General features: G+C 47.1%; 1 protein-coding gene across 3 annotated transcripts in view; it reads right to left on the reverse strand.

The window, feature by feature from the left end:
- ccdc102a (coiled-coil domain containing 102A) overlaps positions 1–17233 on the reverse strand; it is a 79046-nt gene that overhangs the window by 34404 nt on the left and 27409 nt on the right. For 2 of the 3 annotated variants that reach the window (XM_086221959.1, XM_086221943.1), the window contains exons 2-3: positions 7599–8033; positions 7013–7390 (exon numbers count right to left, since the gene is read on the reverse strand). In XM_086221959.1, coding sequence (XP_086078085.1) covers positions 7013–7390; positions 7599–7961 — 741 coding nt within the window. In that variant the 5' untranslated portion in view covers positions 7962–8033. The remainder of the gene's footprint in view (positions 1–7012; positions 7391–7598; positions 8034–17233) is intronic. The other variant, XM_086221952.1, reaches the window with a different exon arrangement.

Here is a 17233-nt window from a genome sequence, read left to right on the forward strand (position 1 = left end):
TGTGGAGGATTTTGATTCTGATCGCTAAAAAGACAATAACAGCCTGCTGGCTAAAGCCAGAACCTCCAAACATATCACAATGGAGGAATAGAGTAAAAAATGTATATATCATGGAAAAAATCACAGCAAGGTTACAGCTGAAAACAGGACAGTTTGCTGAAAGATGGGCACCAGTGAAAACAGAATTGGAATTATAAACATCAACATTTTTTTTTATTTTATTTTATTTTATTTTTTTCATGTGTATCTTGGAATAAGTATCTGAACACTTGTCTGGAATATTTGTCTGCGCATCTCTGTCATGTTCTATCTGTGCTGTATGTATGTTAAATAAAAAATAAGTTAAAAAAACAAAACAAAACAAAACCCTGGTGTGCAACAAAGGGTCCACGGGCTTGATCGCGCCCCTGGCCAGGAGGGTGGTTAGCTCCTGGTCTAGTGCTGAGGCTTTTGCCAGGTCCCTGATGATGGTCATTTTGACCCAGCTGGAGATGCGGGGCTGGCATCGGAACTGAAGCCTGTATCCCTGGGACAAGGTGGAAAGCACCCAAGGGTCCAAAGCATGAGCAGCCCAGTGACTGAGCTGCTGGTGGGAGAAGTATCTGACAGCCGGCCCCGGAGCCTCAGTCCCTAGCCCTCTGACAACGAGGGGCCCTGGAGGTGCGGCGGGCGGAGTTCGGGATTCGGCGGTGGTTAGGGTCCAGAGCTCGAGGGTCCGGATCCCGAAAATGGCCTGGTGGGCATGTGAGCAGCACCCCAAAAATCCCTCGTCTGCCTCTGCACGGAACGCTGAGGACCATAACCGCCAGTAGCACGAGGCTGCGCTGATGGACGGGCCTGCATGGCAGCCACGGGGGGCCCCAACCTGCAGGGGGGAGGCATGCTCCTACTGAGACCTGAAAACTGCTGACTGGTCTCCCGGGCTCGAACAGCTTGCTACAGCGCCTCCAGTGTGGCAGAGCCGAATATCTCCGGAGGGTCCTCCTACACGCCTCCATCAGGGGGGACTGTGCAAGTCATACTTGGCGGCGAGTCTGGACCAGGAAGGACATCATCCACCCGAGTTCCCTGGACATAAGAGCAAAAGCCTGCAGAGACGCATCGCTGAAGCCGATCATGGATGCCTCAACCCCCCCTTCCTGCAGGGAAGTGGAGAGCGCAAACATAAGGTGGGCCAAGGAGTTGCCAATGTGGCCAGGATGTGCTCCAGCGTTGTAAGCCCTTGTGAAAAGGTCGCCATGATCCTACATTGAGGTCGGGGGCACGTGGCAGCCACCCGCAGCGCCTCGTCAGGAGACACGATGAGGGATGCGACGGCTGGCTCAACAGCAGGCATGCGGTCCAGGCCAGCTCCTGCAGCACCATGCATGGCCGCCAGGGTTAACACGAAAGAGCCCCAGTATCCCTCCAACAATCGTGCAACTCTCTCAGAAGCGATGGGGGCCTGCCTGTGCCTGAAGAAGGCGCTCTCAAATACTGCTTCAGCCTGCTGTGGTATGTCCAGCTGCAGGCGCTCCAAGGCCACACACAGAATGGCCTGTATGGAGCTATCACCTGCCTCACTCAAAGAGCTCTGAGCTGAGGACAGGGAGACAGGATCTGAGGCTTGAGAGGTCCTGTTTACATCTTCGTCCTGGAAGTGAGAGGCTGAAGCTGCCAGAGAGATCACGTCATCTTCTGGATCCAACACAGGCATTGGTGGGGTGGATTCCCCTGGGGCCTCCTCCAGAGGGGCGTCAGAGCGACCAGCTTGTAAAAGGGACCTCATCTCAGCCAACTCCGCAGACAGTCAACTTAACTCCAAAGAAAGCGTCCTGATTTTGCCCTCTTCCTGGAGGGTGCAGCAGCGGCAGGCTCCACCCGATGTTTTGACCGCGTGGAGCGAGCTGGAGGTAGCTGACTTGAGTACCCACCTACCACCTGGGCCAGTCTAGCAGCCCTCAGCGCATGTGGCATGTAGCATGTAGCATGTAGCATGTAGCTGCAATTCATGCACTGACTGTCAGACATCGCCTCAATCAGATGATCCTGACTGAGACACATTGGGCAGAGGTCATGGCCGTCACCAGCCTACAGAGGAGCCCCACAGCCAACACAGCAATGAGTACCATCCATAGTGGCAAATGATATTCAGCAAGAAAACACTGCAACTTAGGGAAGGGGGCGCAGCGCTGCCAACTCAGCAGAGGTTGGACTGCTCAGCGGAAGGTTAGTGCCAACAGCACTCAGGTCGGCCCGTGACAGACAGTATTAGGCATACATGGGAGCTAATAAGACTCCTGTCAGCCAAATGTGAGCACAACCACGGCAGCAGGAGGGCACCATCGGCTGGGAGAGGGGGCGCAATCGCTGCCTTCACCAGCAGAGGTTCCGAGCAAATCGGAGAACTTAACAAAGAACAACCGCCACGAACGCTCCGGCAGAAATTGTTCTACTCTTTTCTTAATGAAAAATCAAGCAACTTTAACACAAAACTAGCCACCGCAATACTGGGAGCGGGGAGCGCAACGCTACCTTCACCGCCAGTGACCGCAACTTAGTCAGCTGTAAGTAAAAAGAAAAAAACTTAGTGAACGCCGCCGCTAACTCAAGCAAGCTAATCAACTATTTAAACAAAATTAACAGCCGTTGGGGGGAGGGAGCGACGACGCTGCCTACCCTGACAACTGTTGACACAAGGTAAGCAGGGCACTAGTTACCGTGAGATGCTGGAAAACAAACCAAAGACAGACCGCCGTCGCAGCCCTTGGAGGGCGAGCTTCGCTGCACCGACCAACACAGTCACAGGGCGTCCAGCGACGGTACAGAGGAGAAATGTAGACCAAAGAAATCAGGGTCTTATACTGTGCTGTATTGTGCTTGCTCATGGAGAATTGTTGGGTGTAAATTCATTGAAGGAGTGTAATACTAGACCTGCTCTACCTGTAAAGTGTCATGAGATAACCTTTGTTGTGATTTGGCGCTATACAAATATAATCGACTTGTCTATAAGTTTAGAAGAGCGGTTAGCCGATGCTACCAGACACATACGGACTGCACGCGAGAAGGAAAAAAAAGAACAGAACCCCTGATGTCATCCGGCAGTCACAGGTGATGCTGTTGGTATTCATACTCGGATTGCACATGAGACTACTGTCTAAAATTTGAGTTTAGTTTAGATTTTTGTTGTGGCTATTGCATTTTAAAATATCAAATTAAAAAATGTGTACACACATAATTGACTAAAGGCAAGTAATTATTTTGGGTTAGTTTCATTGTCATATATAATAGTTTATCTATTATTAGAACTAGCATTCTTACAGGAAACAATTCTACAAACAGACCTAACATTAATTTTGGTGGGTCTGTTATAGATGCTATAAAGCGATGGACAGAGTCATCACAAAGAAAGAAGAGTTATAAGAGAGTTATAAAGTTGTAGCTTGGAACTGAAGCCGGCACCTTCTTCTGCACACTTGTTAGACTGCATTTTCTTTGAATATGGGAGGGAGGCAAGTCTACAGTCTCCTTCTCCTCCTCTTCCCAAACAGAACAAGTGTTCAGACTGGGAAGGAGGAATGGCCTGCTGCCTTTACATCAAACAGCTACACATTCACCATGACATCTTCTGAGAGGAACAGTAGGGTTCAATTACCTCTATGATGTAAGGAACCAGGCATCATATTCCTCTAAATAATATGAATTTATTCACTGATAATAACAGCTGTCACCCAGAGGAGATCCAGATCTGTCCATCAAAGACAGGATGCCACAAAAAAGCAGATGGAGCTGGTGCTGCTGGTGTTACAGGTGACCCCCCAGCAGGGGGCCCCAGCGGGTTACAAAGTACTGATGACCATGTGGAAACACTCACTGAGAACAATGAAGGGAGACAGGAAATGAGTTTGAAATGTGTATTGTATGTGTGTTCTATCACTTGTATTACATGTTTTACTTGTATTACGTGTATTACATGTACTACGTGTATTACATGTAGTACATGTATTACATATCACAGTGTTTTTCTTACTTCACTTGAATGTTTGAGCATCACAGTGAAGATTGAAACTGCTCAGAGTGAATCAGCTTCACATTCTTACACATTTGACTTGAAGCTCTAACAGTTTTAGTAGCATTAGAATACTATACAGGATTAGTATCATTAAATGAAAAATGTGTTCATTGGGAATAGACAGCAAGTTTTTATTTCTATTTCAGCCTCTATAAGTGGTTGTCTCCAGCCTCCTCATGTGTCACTGCTGAAATGATAGTTTGTTGTCTGCTGATTTCTGATTTCTTCGTCACTGTCCATATTCTTGTGAAAGCAGATTTCTCAACTGCAGGGATCTTTTATGACAAGTGGCATTCAGGAAGAAACCAGGACTGACTTTGTTTGTCTAGTACAGAGCGATTGGGGACCTGGAACATTCAGATTAAGGATGCTGAGCAGTGTTGGTACACAGAACATGAGCCCAGCCTACAGCCATCCTGACATGATGATAAGGCTGCTGGTATGAAACCCAGCATGATCAAGGGCTTGTGGGAAATGCTGTTCAAGGTGAACTGAACCTGCTTGGACTGTCAATGAGGGTCCTGAGGATCACACATGGAGGCCAACGCTGAACACTTCCGGACTTCAATATTTTCCTCACAGAATTTTCCAGAGAGGCTGAGGGCTGTAGTAGTGAAATATGGTTCACTGTTCCATGCAAACATGCCATGCAGCTGGAAATCTATTTATCACATTTGTGTTTGGAACCTAAAAATACCCCGCAATGGGAATGGTCAAGCAAAGTGTGTGTATATGTGTGTATCTGTGTGTGTGCTCACGCACGTGTGTATACACCTGCATCATTGGACACAATGGACAGCTAACCGTGTGCATGTGTGTGAATGAGTCAGAATGTGTGTGTGTGTGTGTGTGTGTGTGTGTGTGTGTGTGTATGTGTGTGTGTGTGTGTGTGTGTAGAAGAATGTTGTAATGATTCAGAATGTGAGCTCTTGACTAAAGCAGAGGCAGCTCTGGAGAACTGGCTGTGTGAGGTCAGCTGGCTTTACCCACAGTGTGTGTGCATGTGTGTGTGTGTGCGCGTGTGTGTGCATGTGTGTATACGCCTGCATCAACTTATTTTTAGTTTTTAGTGGAAGAAAGGTGGCCTACATTCAGTCAGTCAGGTCAGAATGTCTATGTAGCAGTGCAAGAACAACACCTTAAACACAAGGAGACAGGCATTCCCAGTGTCATGTCCAATAAATTATTGCCATAAATGACATCATCATTTGTATTTATGAATCTCATAAGAAGAATTGCTTTTCTTCTGCCATAATGATAATAAAATATCATGATAATGCACATGTACCATTCCTCTATACTCTTTGACTGCTGAGTCCAGTCAGATGGGGAGGTCATTTTTTTTCCTGTTTCACTAGTTACGCAGTGAACATGATGACTGCCCATAGGGATCATGTGACTTGTAGAACTGGACACTTACAGTATTTATAGCAAACTGTGACCAGAGAGGAGACATCAGCAACCAGCTCCACAAAGTTGCTATGAATGACCGCCTGTCGGATAAAGTTAAATCTGCATCAGTTGAACAGCTTTGACTGAGGATCTTATGAGTCCATTAATTTCCAGTGGAAACCTCCGTGACCTCTGTTGTGGTTGTGTGGCTTCTCCTTCCACTTATTTTCACTCAAGAATTTGACTTGCGCATGATGAAAAATGCATTTTGCCATCAATTTTAAAATCATGATACTATTCTGTATCCACACCTGAGGTAGTACCTGGCTCTGTAGCTGCTCCAAAGGGTCACCAGCTAGTTGCTAGCTGTTCCTGGTCTAGAGGGCTTTTGGAGACTTTTCACAGAAAACAGAAGTCTGCTGCAGCATGGAGAGAGCCAAGACAGCTGCAGCATTACCAGCTGCTGAAGCAACACCTTGACCCTTTTTGATACATTACTATGCCACTGCAGATGCAAATAGCTTCAATGAAACCACACTGTGCAGCATTCACACTTAAATCCTATGTAGATTAACCATTTCACTAATGAATACTAATACAGACCATTACAGACTGCTCGCCCCCCACCACAGGACTGTGACAGCTCCATCTCTCTGATGAATGACCTAAATGACTTCTTTGCTCACTGCACACAAGAATCCACCCCGGACAGGTGACCAGGTGCTGACGCTGACCCTGGACAGCGTGGATTCCCTTGGCAGGATCAATGCACGCAAAGTCCCGGGTTCGGGCAACATACCTGGTCATGTACTGAGAGACTGTGCAGCTGAACTCGCAGATGTCTTCACGGACAACTTCAAGACCTCACTCAGTCATGCTTTTGTCCCCATGTGTTTCAAAGTCACCATCATTATCACGGTCCCGAAGAAGTCGTTTCCCTCCTGCTTCAATGACTACCATTCTGTAGCACTCACTTTCATTCTGATGAAGTGCTTTGAGTGGCTAGTCATGCACCCCTCCCTGCAAGACATCTACTGCACCCACCTCACCCGCAAAGCCCTCTATATCGCCAGTGCCACCCAAAAATCACACAGCTTCTTCTTTGCTGCCATCAAGGAGGAGACTGTGGAGCAGGGGTGGGCAATCATGTGCCAAGGAGGGCCATGTGTATGCAGGTTTTCCTGACATCCAAACACTTTAACAGGTAATTTTACTGACTAACATTCTTCTGTGGTTGAAGGTGTGTTAATCGGTGGACTCACCTGTTACAGTGTTTGATTGCCCACCCCTGCTGTAGAGTCTGCTGGTCCTGCCCTGCAGACTCAGGGCAGCAGAGTTAAGGTCAGCTTCATCCACTAGGGTGTCAGGAAGCGGAACCCTTCTGCACAATCTCTGGACTCCAGAAAAACTCTGGATAGTTTTGGAACCTTTGTGTTTCTGTCTGGTTTCTGTATGACTGATTAAACAGTCATCAGTTAGCGGGAGAGTGTCAGCTGTTGTCAGCAATCAGTTTCAGTGTGGTGTGCTCACTCCCGCATGCATGTTGGAGTGGAGGATACTCAGACTCACTTTCTGTTGACCAATCTTCTGTGTGTTCAGGTCCACGTCTCTCACCGGTTCTGATTCTGGAGACATAAGTGGTGCCTCTTCCACATGGTCCATCTTGCAGTCAATGTGGACCTGTGAGGGGGAGGAGGAGGCAGGGGATGGAGAAGAGGATGAAGGAACTCCACAAGTAGGTTGTGCAGGGGAAGAAGGAGATGTGGAAGCTGGAAGAGGAGCAGCATGATCTCCATGCAGATGCAGCGCCTCCTGCCGTAGAATCTCATTCTCTGAGGCCAGCTCCTGTCTCTCCCTCCGAATGCTGGTCAGCTCTTTAGTGAGAGAGTCCAGCCGCTGCCTCAGTTGGCGGACCTCATCACGTGCACGATTACGCTCCGCACGAACCTAGAAAGCACAGAATATATGCTAAACAACCACAGTCCTACTGCCGCCCCACCACCACCACCCCCACCACCATGATGCACATGCTCAAGAACAGCTTTCTGGTTTGGTCCAGCTCTTTTCATCAGATGCAACAGAAATTCTTTAACTGTGTGTGAAAGAAAAGAAAACCTTCAGCTATCAAGCAGACACATTGTGTCAGTGAACGCACCTTGCTCCACTTCTCCCTCCAGTTGGCGGTGCAGTCCGACCACCACCTCATGGTCTTTTCCATCTGGGCTGCTCTGGCCCGAGCCTCCTCTAGCTCCCTGAGCCTCAGTTCTTCCCTGCTCTCCCAGTCAGCCCCTGCTCCATCACTCATGACCCCAAGGGCTCCCAGCCCCAGGCCTCCCAGTCCGGGTGACAGTAGTAGTGGTGGGCTGGAGCTGGGTGTTCCTCCTGTAGGGCTGGGGGTGTGGGTGAGGCTGTCTGGGGAACGAATCCCCCTATCAGACCCCAGACCCAGACTGCACAGCAGACCGCCACCTACAGGTTTGCCCCCCTCAGACAGGTGGGGGCTGGGTGTGTGGTTCATGGCGTGTGGGGTTATGGGGGTGATGAACCTTGAGATTCAGGAGCAGGTCATCCTCATCAGACACTGATCAGCCTGGAGACACAAACACACAAACTTTAGAAGGGTTGTATATATTCCAGCACTGCGAAAGCTCATCTCTCGCAGCGTGAGATGAAATCTACACAAACATTTGCTGCTCCTGTCATTGGCATCAGCAGCTCTGTGTATGGTAGTGCTGCTCATCCTGCTCTTACTTGGTAGTTCTTTTGTTTTTGGGGGTGCTAGGCTGTGAGGTCTGAGCATGCTCAGTAACACTTTTTCATTTGTTTCATGTTTAACAAATGGAATTGGTAACTGATCGATATATACATCTGTTCTTGAAATGATGACTTTTCTCAGTTCAACATGCACACAGATACATTATAGCAATTGAAGGCCAATGATTCTTCCTGGAGCATGATGGGGAATTATTCTAGCCCCACAGGCATGGTCTCTACCTTCCCCCCCTCTCAGCACTGCCCAGAACCAGGTTGGATCTCCCTGCACAATGCTTGCTGTCATTAGCCAGCTGTGTTTCATCTGACACTATACAGTATGCAGGTCTAGGTTTACACTCCATTTTACATCCCAAAATATTTTAATGTTTATATTCTGATCTATCTATATTCTGATACTTCCTAGAATTGTATCTTATCTCTGTTTGTGATGTTCTTTGATGTCTTCAATGTGTTAACTACAGCAGAGTTGAAACAGGTCCACATGGGATCTTTGGCCAGCATCGATCTAATCTCCTCAATCTGCTATATTTGCTTGTAGAATCCTGCAGAAAATACCATCTCTGTCTGGGGTTCAGTTGGCCACAAAATCTTGAAGCTAAGAAAAGCTCTGCTGCTTCCTATCTCCCTCTCTTTTCCCCCTGGATGAGGGCAAGGAAGTTCCAGAGAAGCTGTGGGAATAACTCGCAGGGAACCAGAAGAAAAGCAGAGGAAATGAAGCAGGTTCAGCATTTGAAGCAGGGGTGTAGTGGAGAGCATGTCAAACCTCCCATGACTGAAGAGGGACGGCAACTTTCCTTTCTCTCACCATAGAAATAGGATCTCATCATTGTGTGATGTAAGGATATAGATTTTATTTGATCTTTTTTAGGAAAGACAGCTTTCAGAGAGGGTTCTTGTAGCACAAGTCAAGTCAATTCTATTTGTCTAGCGCCAAATCACAACAAAGGTTATCTCATGGCACTTTACAAGTAGAGTAGGTCTTGTCCCACACTCCATCAATGAATTTACACCCAATAATTCTCCATGAGCAAGCACATCCTGCAATAACGTAACCCTTCCTTCTAACAGGCAGGGAAGTCCAGGCTCAATGGTGACGGCCTTCTGCTTTGACCGGTTGGGGGGAAAGAGAGCAGGAAAACGGGGCAGAGACAAAGACAGATAAAGAGAAAGATAGATATACAGAAGGAAAGAGAGGGGCAGAGATAAAGAGGGAGAGAAACTGAAAGAGACTGATGGACAGACAAGGATGTGAGCAGGTGGTTTTGACCACATTATCCTTCTACAGAGACTGGAACATGTCATTGGCAGGAAAAGGAACTGCACTAAATTGGTTTAGGTCATATTTACTAGGTCGATCTCAGTTCGTACTAACTAAAGGTGTGTTCACACCAAACGCAACGCAAATTTTCATGTTGCTTTATTTGCGCGAATTTGATCGCTGGATCGTATTTTTATATTCACGTCATTCGAGTGAACTTTTTCCCCTGCGAGGAGAATTTATTTCCGCCATTTCTTTCCATCATCAACCATGGCTGACCTAACAACTGCCGCTGGCTTGTATCTGTTGTGGAAGTCAGATACAGCGGAAAACCAAACGCTGCTGTATCTGGATCCATGACATGATCCAGAGGAGCACACAGCTGGGTGACTTTCACCACTTTCTCCAGGATCTGCGCCTGGACGACGGCTGTTTCCAGCGGTACTGCAGGCTGACCAGGGCTGAGTATGATGACCTGTTAGCAAGGATCGGTGCCAGGATATCACGGTCGGACACCAACCACAGCCAGGACCTTTGACGTGACTTCACTGATGGCAGGGGAATCTCAATGCTGATAGGCTCTCTCGACACAACGTCACGCGAATTTGTCGTGCAAGTTGAAAATGTTCGAAACAGGAAAACGGAGCAGAGACAAAGACAGATAATGGAATAATCAAGCAATAGCAGCACATCTTAGGGCTAGCCTAAGTAGCCTTAACTATAAGCTTGATCAAAAAGGAAGGTCTTAAGTCTGCTCTTTAATGTAGAAGGGGTATCTGCATCCCGGACTGAAACTGGGGGCAGTTCCACAGGAGGGAAGCCTGATAGCTAAAGGGTCTGACTCCCATTCAACTTTTAGGAACTCTAGGAACCACAAGTAACCCTGCATTCTGGGAGTGAAGGGTTCTACTTGGAGAATAGGGGACTATGAACTCTGTCAAATATGAAGGTGCCTGATTGTGGAGGATTTTAAATTCTTTTCTGAATTTTACAGGGAGCCAATGCAGAGAAGCCATTATAGGAGAGACATGGTCTTTTCAACAAGCTCTAGTCAACACACGGGCAGCAGTGTTTTGGACCAGCTGGAGAGTCTTTATGGACTTATTGGTACAGCCTCATAGGAGGGAATTGCAGTAATCCAGCCTGGAAGTGACATAAGCATGGACTAGTTTTTCTGCATCCTTTTGAGACAGGATGTGTCTGATCTTAGCAATGTTTCGTAAATGAAAGAAAGCAGTCCTAGAAATTTGCTTAATGTGGGCATTAAAGGAGAGATCCTGATCAAAGAGAACTCCTAGGTTCCTTACGGTCGTGCTGGGTGCCAAGGTAATTCCTTCCAGGGTACTTGTCTCATTAGAGAGGGTGTCTCTAAGATGTTTTGGGCCCAGGACAATGACTTCAGTTTTGTCAGAGTTTAATAAAAGGAAATTATGGGTCATCCAAGTTTGTTGGAGTTGGAGTAATCCAGCCTGGAAGTGACAAAAGCATGGACTAGTTTTTCTGCATCTTCTTGAGACAGGATGTGTCTGATCTTAGCGATGTCACGTCGATGAAAGAAAGCAGTCCTGGAGATTTGTTTCATACACACACAAGATTATTTTAAGAGTTACAGCTGATCACCATGTCTATGCTCCTGTTACCTGTTCTGGATAGACCGGGGTATTCTCGGCATTACATCCACCCCAACGTCTTCTCATGACTGATATCAGGCAGGTTTACTGCTTCATTGTCTTGTTCTGTACTTGTGGACAATGACTGGAAGTTGTCACTGCAGAGGCTCCGCAGTTGTTGGGGATTCTGGTGAAACTATAACAATATTACACAAAATTGAATTTGACTAAATTTGTGGAACATCTGTTTTCAGTTTCTCACTTGTGTCTCACACCAGAATTCACCTTGTCTACAGTGCCTTACCCAAGCTTGGACACTTGGTTCTTGAGTTTTCCATTAAATGATAGTTGACACTCCAACCATTTTAAAACCACTAATATACCCATCACTCAGACATATCATGCTTCTGGCCCGGAAAAGCCTTTCCTTTATTTAACTTGTACTCATGCTTGACCCATTTGTTTGGTATCATGCTGAAAGCACAAATGACCCTTCCCAGCTCTCTCTGACCTGCCCTAAGAACACATCATCATTGAACTATACACTCCAGCGTGATATTTGGGTCGGTAATCCAGCAGGTCAAGATTTATTTGGGATGAGGTTAATCTTGCTGGATCTGGGTGGGAGTGAAACCCAGTCTGCCCTCTCCCCAGCCACTTCCCCAAGGTCTCCAGCCAGTTGAACATGCCTAAAAAATCTCCCGATGGCGGCATCCTCGCCAGATGCCCAAACCACCTCAACTGACTCCTCTCGACATGGAGGAGCAGCAGCGGAATCTGAGTCCCTCCCAAAAGACAGAGCTTCTCACCTTATCTCTAAGGGAGAACCAAGCCACCCTGCGGAGGAAACTCATTTCAGCTGCTTGTATTTTCGATCTTGTTCTTTTGGTCATGTTTCCCAGAGCTCATGACCACAGGTGAGGGCTGAAACATAGATTTACCAGTAAATCAAGAACTTTGCCTTTTTGCTTAGCTCCCTCTTTACCACAACGGACTGGTTTAGTGCCCACATTACTAGCCCCAATCTGCCTGTCAATTTCATGCTCCATCCTACCCTCACTTGTGAACAAGATCCCGAGATACTCAAACTCCTTCACCTGAGGCAGGACCTCCCCCCTGACCAGAAGTGGGTAGGCCACCCTCTTCCAGCTGAGGACCATGGCCTCAGACTTGGAGGTGCTGATTCCCATCCCAGCTGCTTCACATTCGGCTGCGAACTGCCCCAGCAAGAGCTGGAGGTCATGGTTTGATGGCGCTAAGAGGACCACACAGTCTGCAAAAAGCAGAGACGACATCCTTTCCCCACCAAATTTGACACCCTCCACCACTTGACTGCACCTATAAAATCTTTCCATAAAAGTTATGAACAGAACCGGTGACAAACTAGAAATTCTTACCACCAAATGTAAAGCAATATATTAATAAGTCACAGAGTGTTCACATCCCAAGGGTCCTGGGGAGAGCACCAACCACACACACTAACACAAATCAGAGGGTGGACCCATGTAGGGAAGGGTGCTTTTAAAGACAGCAGATGTCAGTGAGGAGAGTCAACTGACAGGACATCCCCTTTTGGTCTTTCAGAAATTAACAGACAGACAGACACACACACACCTCTTCAGGGTGATTGAATATTTCTGTGCATAGCTCTTTCATGTAGGAATGTGTGTATGACACAGTGTAATTCTTTGCTAGCTTGTGCTAACTTGCCGTGGAACTCCCTCTTTGTGCAGCCCCTCTCTGTGGGTAGTTGTGGTACACTTAACACATCACTGACACTTCAGAGGACACATAGCAGTGACTGTCCTGAACTCTCAGAAGAGATGCTGGCTTCAAACAGAAAAAGAGAGTTAGAGCTCACTACCAGAGAAGAAGAAAGGAACAAAGATCTTCCAATCACATGTCTCCAGCTGCAGTTATACTTGTTCTGAGGGACAAAATATTTCAGACATTCTTGGCAGCCAGATGACTTCCTGTCGTTGGATCTTCAGAATTACATATTCTCACCAAACAGAGTCAGTGAGTTGAACTTGCTCATGTAATGTGATGAAATGTGGTCCAAAGTTTTGCACCATGACCACCACAGTGCCTGCAGGAGGGTTTCACTTCTAATGTTTGACTGTCCGGGGGTGGGGTTGGGTAGTGTGTGTGTGTGTGTGTGTGTGTGTGTGTGTGTGTGTATGTGTGCGTGTGTGGGTGTGCGTGCGTGCGCGTGTGCGTGAGACAACATTCAGCCCCCCTGCATTTGGGCCAAATCACAATGTAGTATCAACTGTAATATGTATCCACACTGAGGGCCCTTGTGTTAACATGGAAATACTAGCTCCTATGCTTACTCAAGCTGCTGGAGCACAATGGAGTTTTCGACTATATCCTGGGAACATTCTGTTTCTAACCACCAATCCCCTTCAGCTGATGCATGCATCCGGCTGCTGATGAAGCCACTATTGGCTATTATCTGTTGGAGTGGTAGTACATCTGTGCAGAATGACAGCAATCAGAACATTTCAAAGTATGAGACACTTTCGGCTCAACCGACTATCAGTAATGTTCGAGTGAGGGACCAGGGGTGCTGCCGCAGCAGGACAGGGACAAATAGAGGGAAATGACTATGTGAGGTTAGTTTTCCTCCAAGTGTGTCAGGTTATTACTCCTGCTGGAGGTCCTGACCAAGACACTGGCAGAAGATCAGGAGTTGTGTCCCTGAGAGCCTCATATGGTGGCTTGCTGCTCTGTACAGGAGGTACATCTATTTATGAAGACTTCAGCTAATCACCTAACTGGGAAAGTCACAGAATGTCAAAACTAATGTCAGAACTCATCAGAGGAATGGTGATGACATCACAGGATGAAAAACCTACATTTAAACTGTATGATATTGGTCCATACAGCATTGGCTTTAACAATATCTATGGCGAAAGGAAAATAGAGTAATAACCCAAGACCTTTTCTTCTTGAGATGAAAGCAAATGCAAACATTGATCCAATAAAGTAATCCTTGATTTTGACCATCAACAAAAACTGAATACTAGTATAGTCAGCTAAAAAAAATGAGAAAAAGGATCCAAATTGCAAACACAGGGATGTACTATATTAGCGGCAATTCATCTGATCATGTTGGTGTTAATCAAGAAGTTAAACATCTTCAACAGAAGAGAGAATTTGACATATTTAGCTGGTTGTAGTCAGTCTTACCTCCAACAACTCTGGAACATCGTTGACCTCAGCTAGAGGTAAATGCCACTGTACACACAGTCCAACCCGATTTCTTGTCTGTATCCCTGCTTTCCTCTTAGTAGCTCAGCTTTTCCTCCTCCTCTGTTCCTCTTTCCTCCCTCTTCTTTCCAGCCTGCCTCTGATCCCCACCCTCCATCATCACAACGCCCATAAAATATGCAGCCAGGCTGCAGGGTAATAAACTCTTTGACGGAACATCTGTCCTCTATAACCATATGTTCTACAGCCCAAAACTGACCCAGGATCAGCCTCAACACACCACATTATGCAGTGTTAGTGTTGTGTTCTTGCCTTCGACTGACTCCATAACTACACAAAGTGTATTTCGGGGGGGGGGGGGTGCGAGTCAACATGAGCATACACTCTATAGGAGACAGATGGTTGTTTGTTCACAGGCCTGATTTATGTCAATGTGGCACAATGAGACACAGCCACAGAGGATTTCCCTCAGTTCTCACAAAGTGTGTGTATTTGTTTTTGTGTGTGTGTGTTTGTGTGCATGCATGTGTGTTTGCGCACAGGGCGTGTGATGCGTTCAGTGCAGTAAAGTTGGAGCAGTAGTGCTTCCACTTAGTTCATGCTGCATGCCGTTTCTGCTTGCTACGTCCTGCTTTCAGCTACCACTGTCGGCTAGCCCCCCTTTACAGGAGGAGAAAAGAGGAGCCGAGTGAGTAAGTCTCCTCAGCTGGTACACAGTCTCTCCACTGCCAAGACTCGTACACACATCCTCGTGCCCACACATGGTAACTGCCATCGCAATATCAGGCAAAGTTGTACAGGATCTTGGAGTAGCAGGGGGCCCCAGAGACATGACACGCAGGCCTACCAGTGCATGGACATGCCTTGCCCGTCAACCTCTGCCCCAGCCTTGGGTAAATGGCTGGGCCAAAAGACCTCAACAGTGGACCAGATGGAGAATAGCTGGGGGATGCACCGCAATGGCTGGGAAGGAGGACAAAGGCTAGGGGAGCGATCCTCATAGAAGTCAAATATGCCTTGGGGACAGGCATAGGTGGAGTCCAACAGACTGGACCACCAGCAGTCCCATGCAACTATAGCCAGGAGAAGGTCATCATGGGTTCCTCATGCCACTGGAAGTCAACCAGGTGGAATGAAGATGGTTCGCTTGAGGTCTGTGCAACCACACCCTCAACTTAATCCCTCCCTCTGTGTAAGCTACTTGCCCCCATCCTTTCCCTGTCAAACAAGCCCTATGGGGATGTGGTAAGGCGGATGGCACAGGCCAAGTATGTGGCTGGAAGTGCAGGTTCTTGGACTTTGGTCTTCTTTGAGTTAACCTTGTCCTTATTCTGTTGTAGGTGATTGGCCTCACTTTCTGTTGGAGTGGTTTTGCTTTGGGATGGTTGTAAATAAAATTGACTCCTTTTTGGGTATACCCCAGTTCTTCTCCTTCATTCTATTTGGGTTTATTTTTTGTGACTTCCCTCCTTCCCTAGATATTTACAGGGAATGTAACACAGTTTTCTGATAGTTTTGGTTTTTATGACCGTGAGAGGTGATGCTTCAATGTTTGCAGCTTACCATTCGGAGGGGCCAAGCAGACAATATTTACAGCAACTATTCTAGGCCCTTCCCAATTTCAGGGGAGAGCAGTGTGGACTCCAAAAGAAGCTACGCAGTTGCAATGAAAGCTGCCGGAGTGATGTGCTGCTTCATCCCACAGGCACAACGACCATCAATCCATTACCGCGGAAACAGCGGCAACGAAACCCTTCCTTTTAACAGGCAGGAAAGTCCAGGCTCAATGGGGACGGCCTTCTGCTTTGACCGGCTGGGGGGGAAGAGAACAGGAAAATGGAGCAGAGACAAAGACAGATAATGGAGAAAGACAGATATAAAGAAGGAAAAAAGGGGCAGAGATAAAGAGGAAGAGAAACAGAAAGAGACTGATGGACATGAGCAGGTGGTGCGATGGGTGGCCGCTTGAGCCACTTCAGGTATGTAGCCTCCTCCAGCAGCACCCGGGATCTGGGATGTGGAAGGCTCAAAGGCCCCGGAAAAGAAGATGAGTTAGTAACACATATAGGTATGGTTCATGTATGATACATATAGGAGGACAGTGAGGAAAGAGAGGAAGAGCGAGAAGCCCAGTCCACCATGGGACATCCTCCGGCAGTCTTAGCCTATAGCAGCACATCTTAGGACTAGCCTAAGCAGCCCTACCTATAAGCTTGATCAAAAAGGAAGGTCTTAAGTCTGCTCTTTAATGTAGAGAGGGTGTCTGCATCCCGGACTGAAACTGGGGGCAGTTCCACAGGAGGGGAGCCTGATAGCTAAAGGGTCTGACTCCCCTTCTAATTTTAGAAACTCTAGGAACCACAAGTAACCCTGCATTCAGGGAGTGAAGGGTTCTACTTGGAGAATAGGGGACTATGAACTCTGTCAAATATGAAGGTGCCTGATTGTTGAGGACTATAGAAGAAGAATTTTGAATTCTGACATGGCATTGACATGGTCTCTTCTACCGGAGAGTGTTCAGGGACATCCCGGTGCAACCTAATAGGAGGGAATTGCAGTAATCCAGCCTGGAAGTGACAAAAGCATGGACTAGTTTTCTGCATCTTTTTGAGACAGGATGTGTCTGATCTTAGCAATGTTTCGTAAATGAAAGAGAGCAGTCCTAGAGATTTGCTTAATGTGAGACTTAAAGGACAGATCCTGATCAAAGAGAACTCCTAGGTTCCTTATGCTAGTGCTGGGGGCCAGGGTGATGCCATCCAGGGTACCTATCTCAGATAGGGTGTTTCGAAGGTGTTTTGCAGGAGGAGAGGAATTTTCACTCTAATAAGTCAAATTTTGTCATTAAAAAAGTCCATGAAATCTTTGCTACCCAGGTAAACAGGAATACTTGGTTCAATAGAGCTGTGGCTCTCTGTCAGTCTTGCTACA

Source organism: Aulostomus chinensis, chromosome 2 (genome assembly GCF_037954235.1).
Source record: "Aulostomus chinensis isolate RoL2024-O1b breed Wild chromosome 2, RoL_Achi_v1.0, whole genome shotgun sequence".
NCBI classification, from domain to species: Eukaryota; Metazoa; Chordata; class Actinopteri; order Syngnathiformes; family Aulostomidae; genus Aulostomus; species Aulostomus chinensis.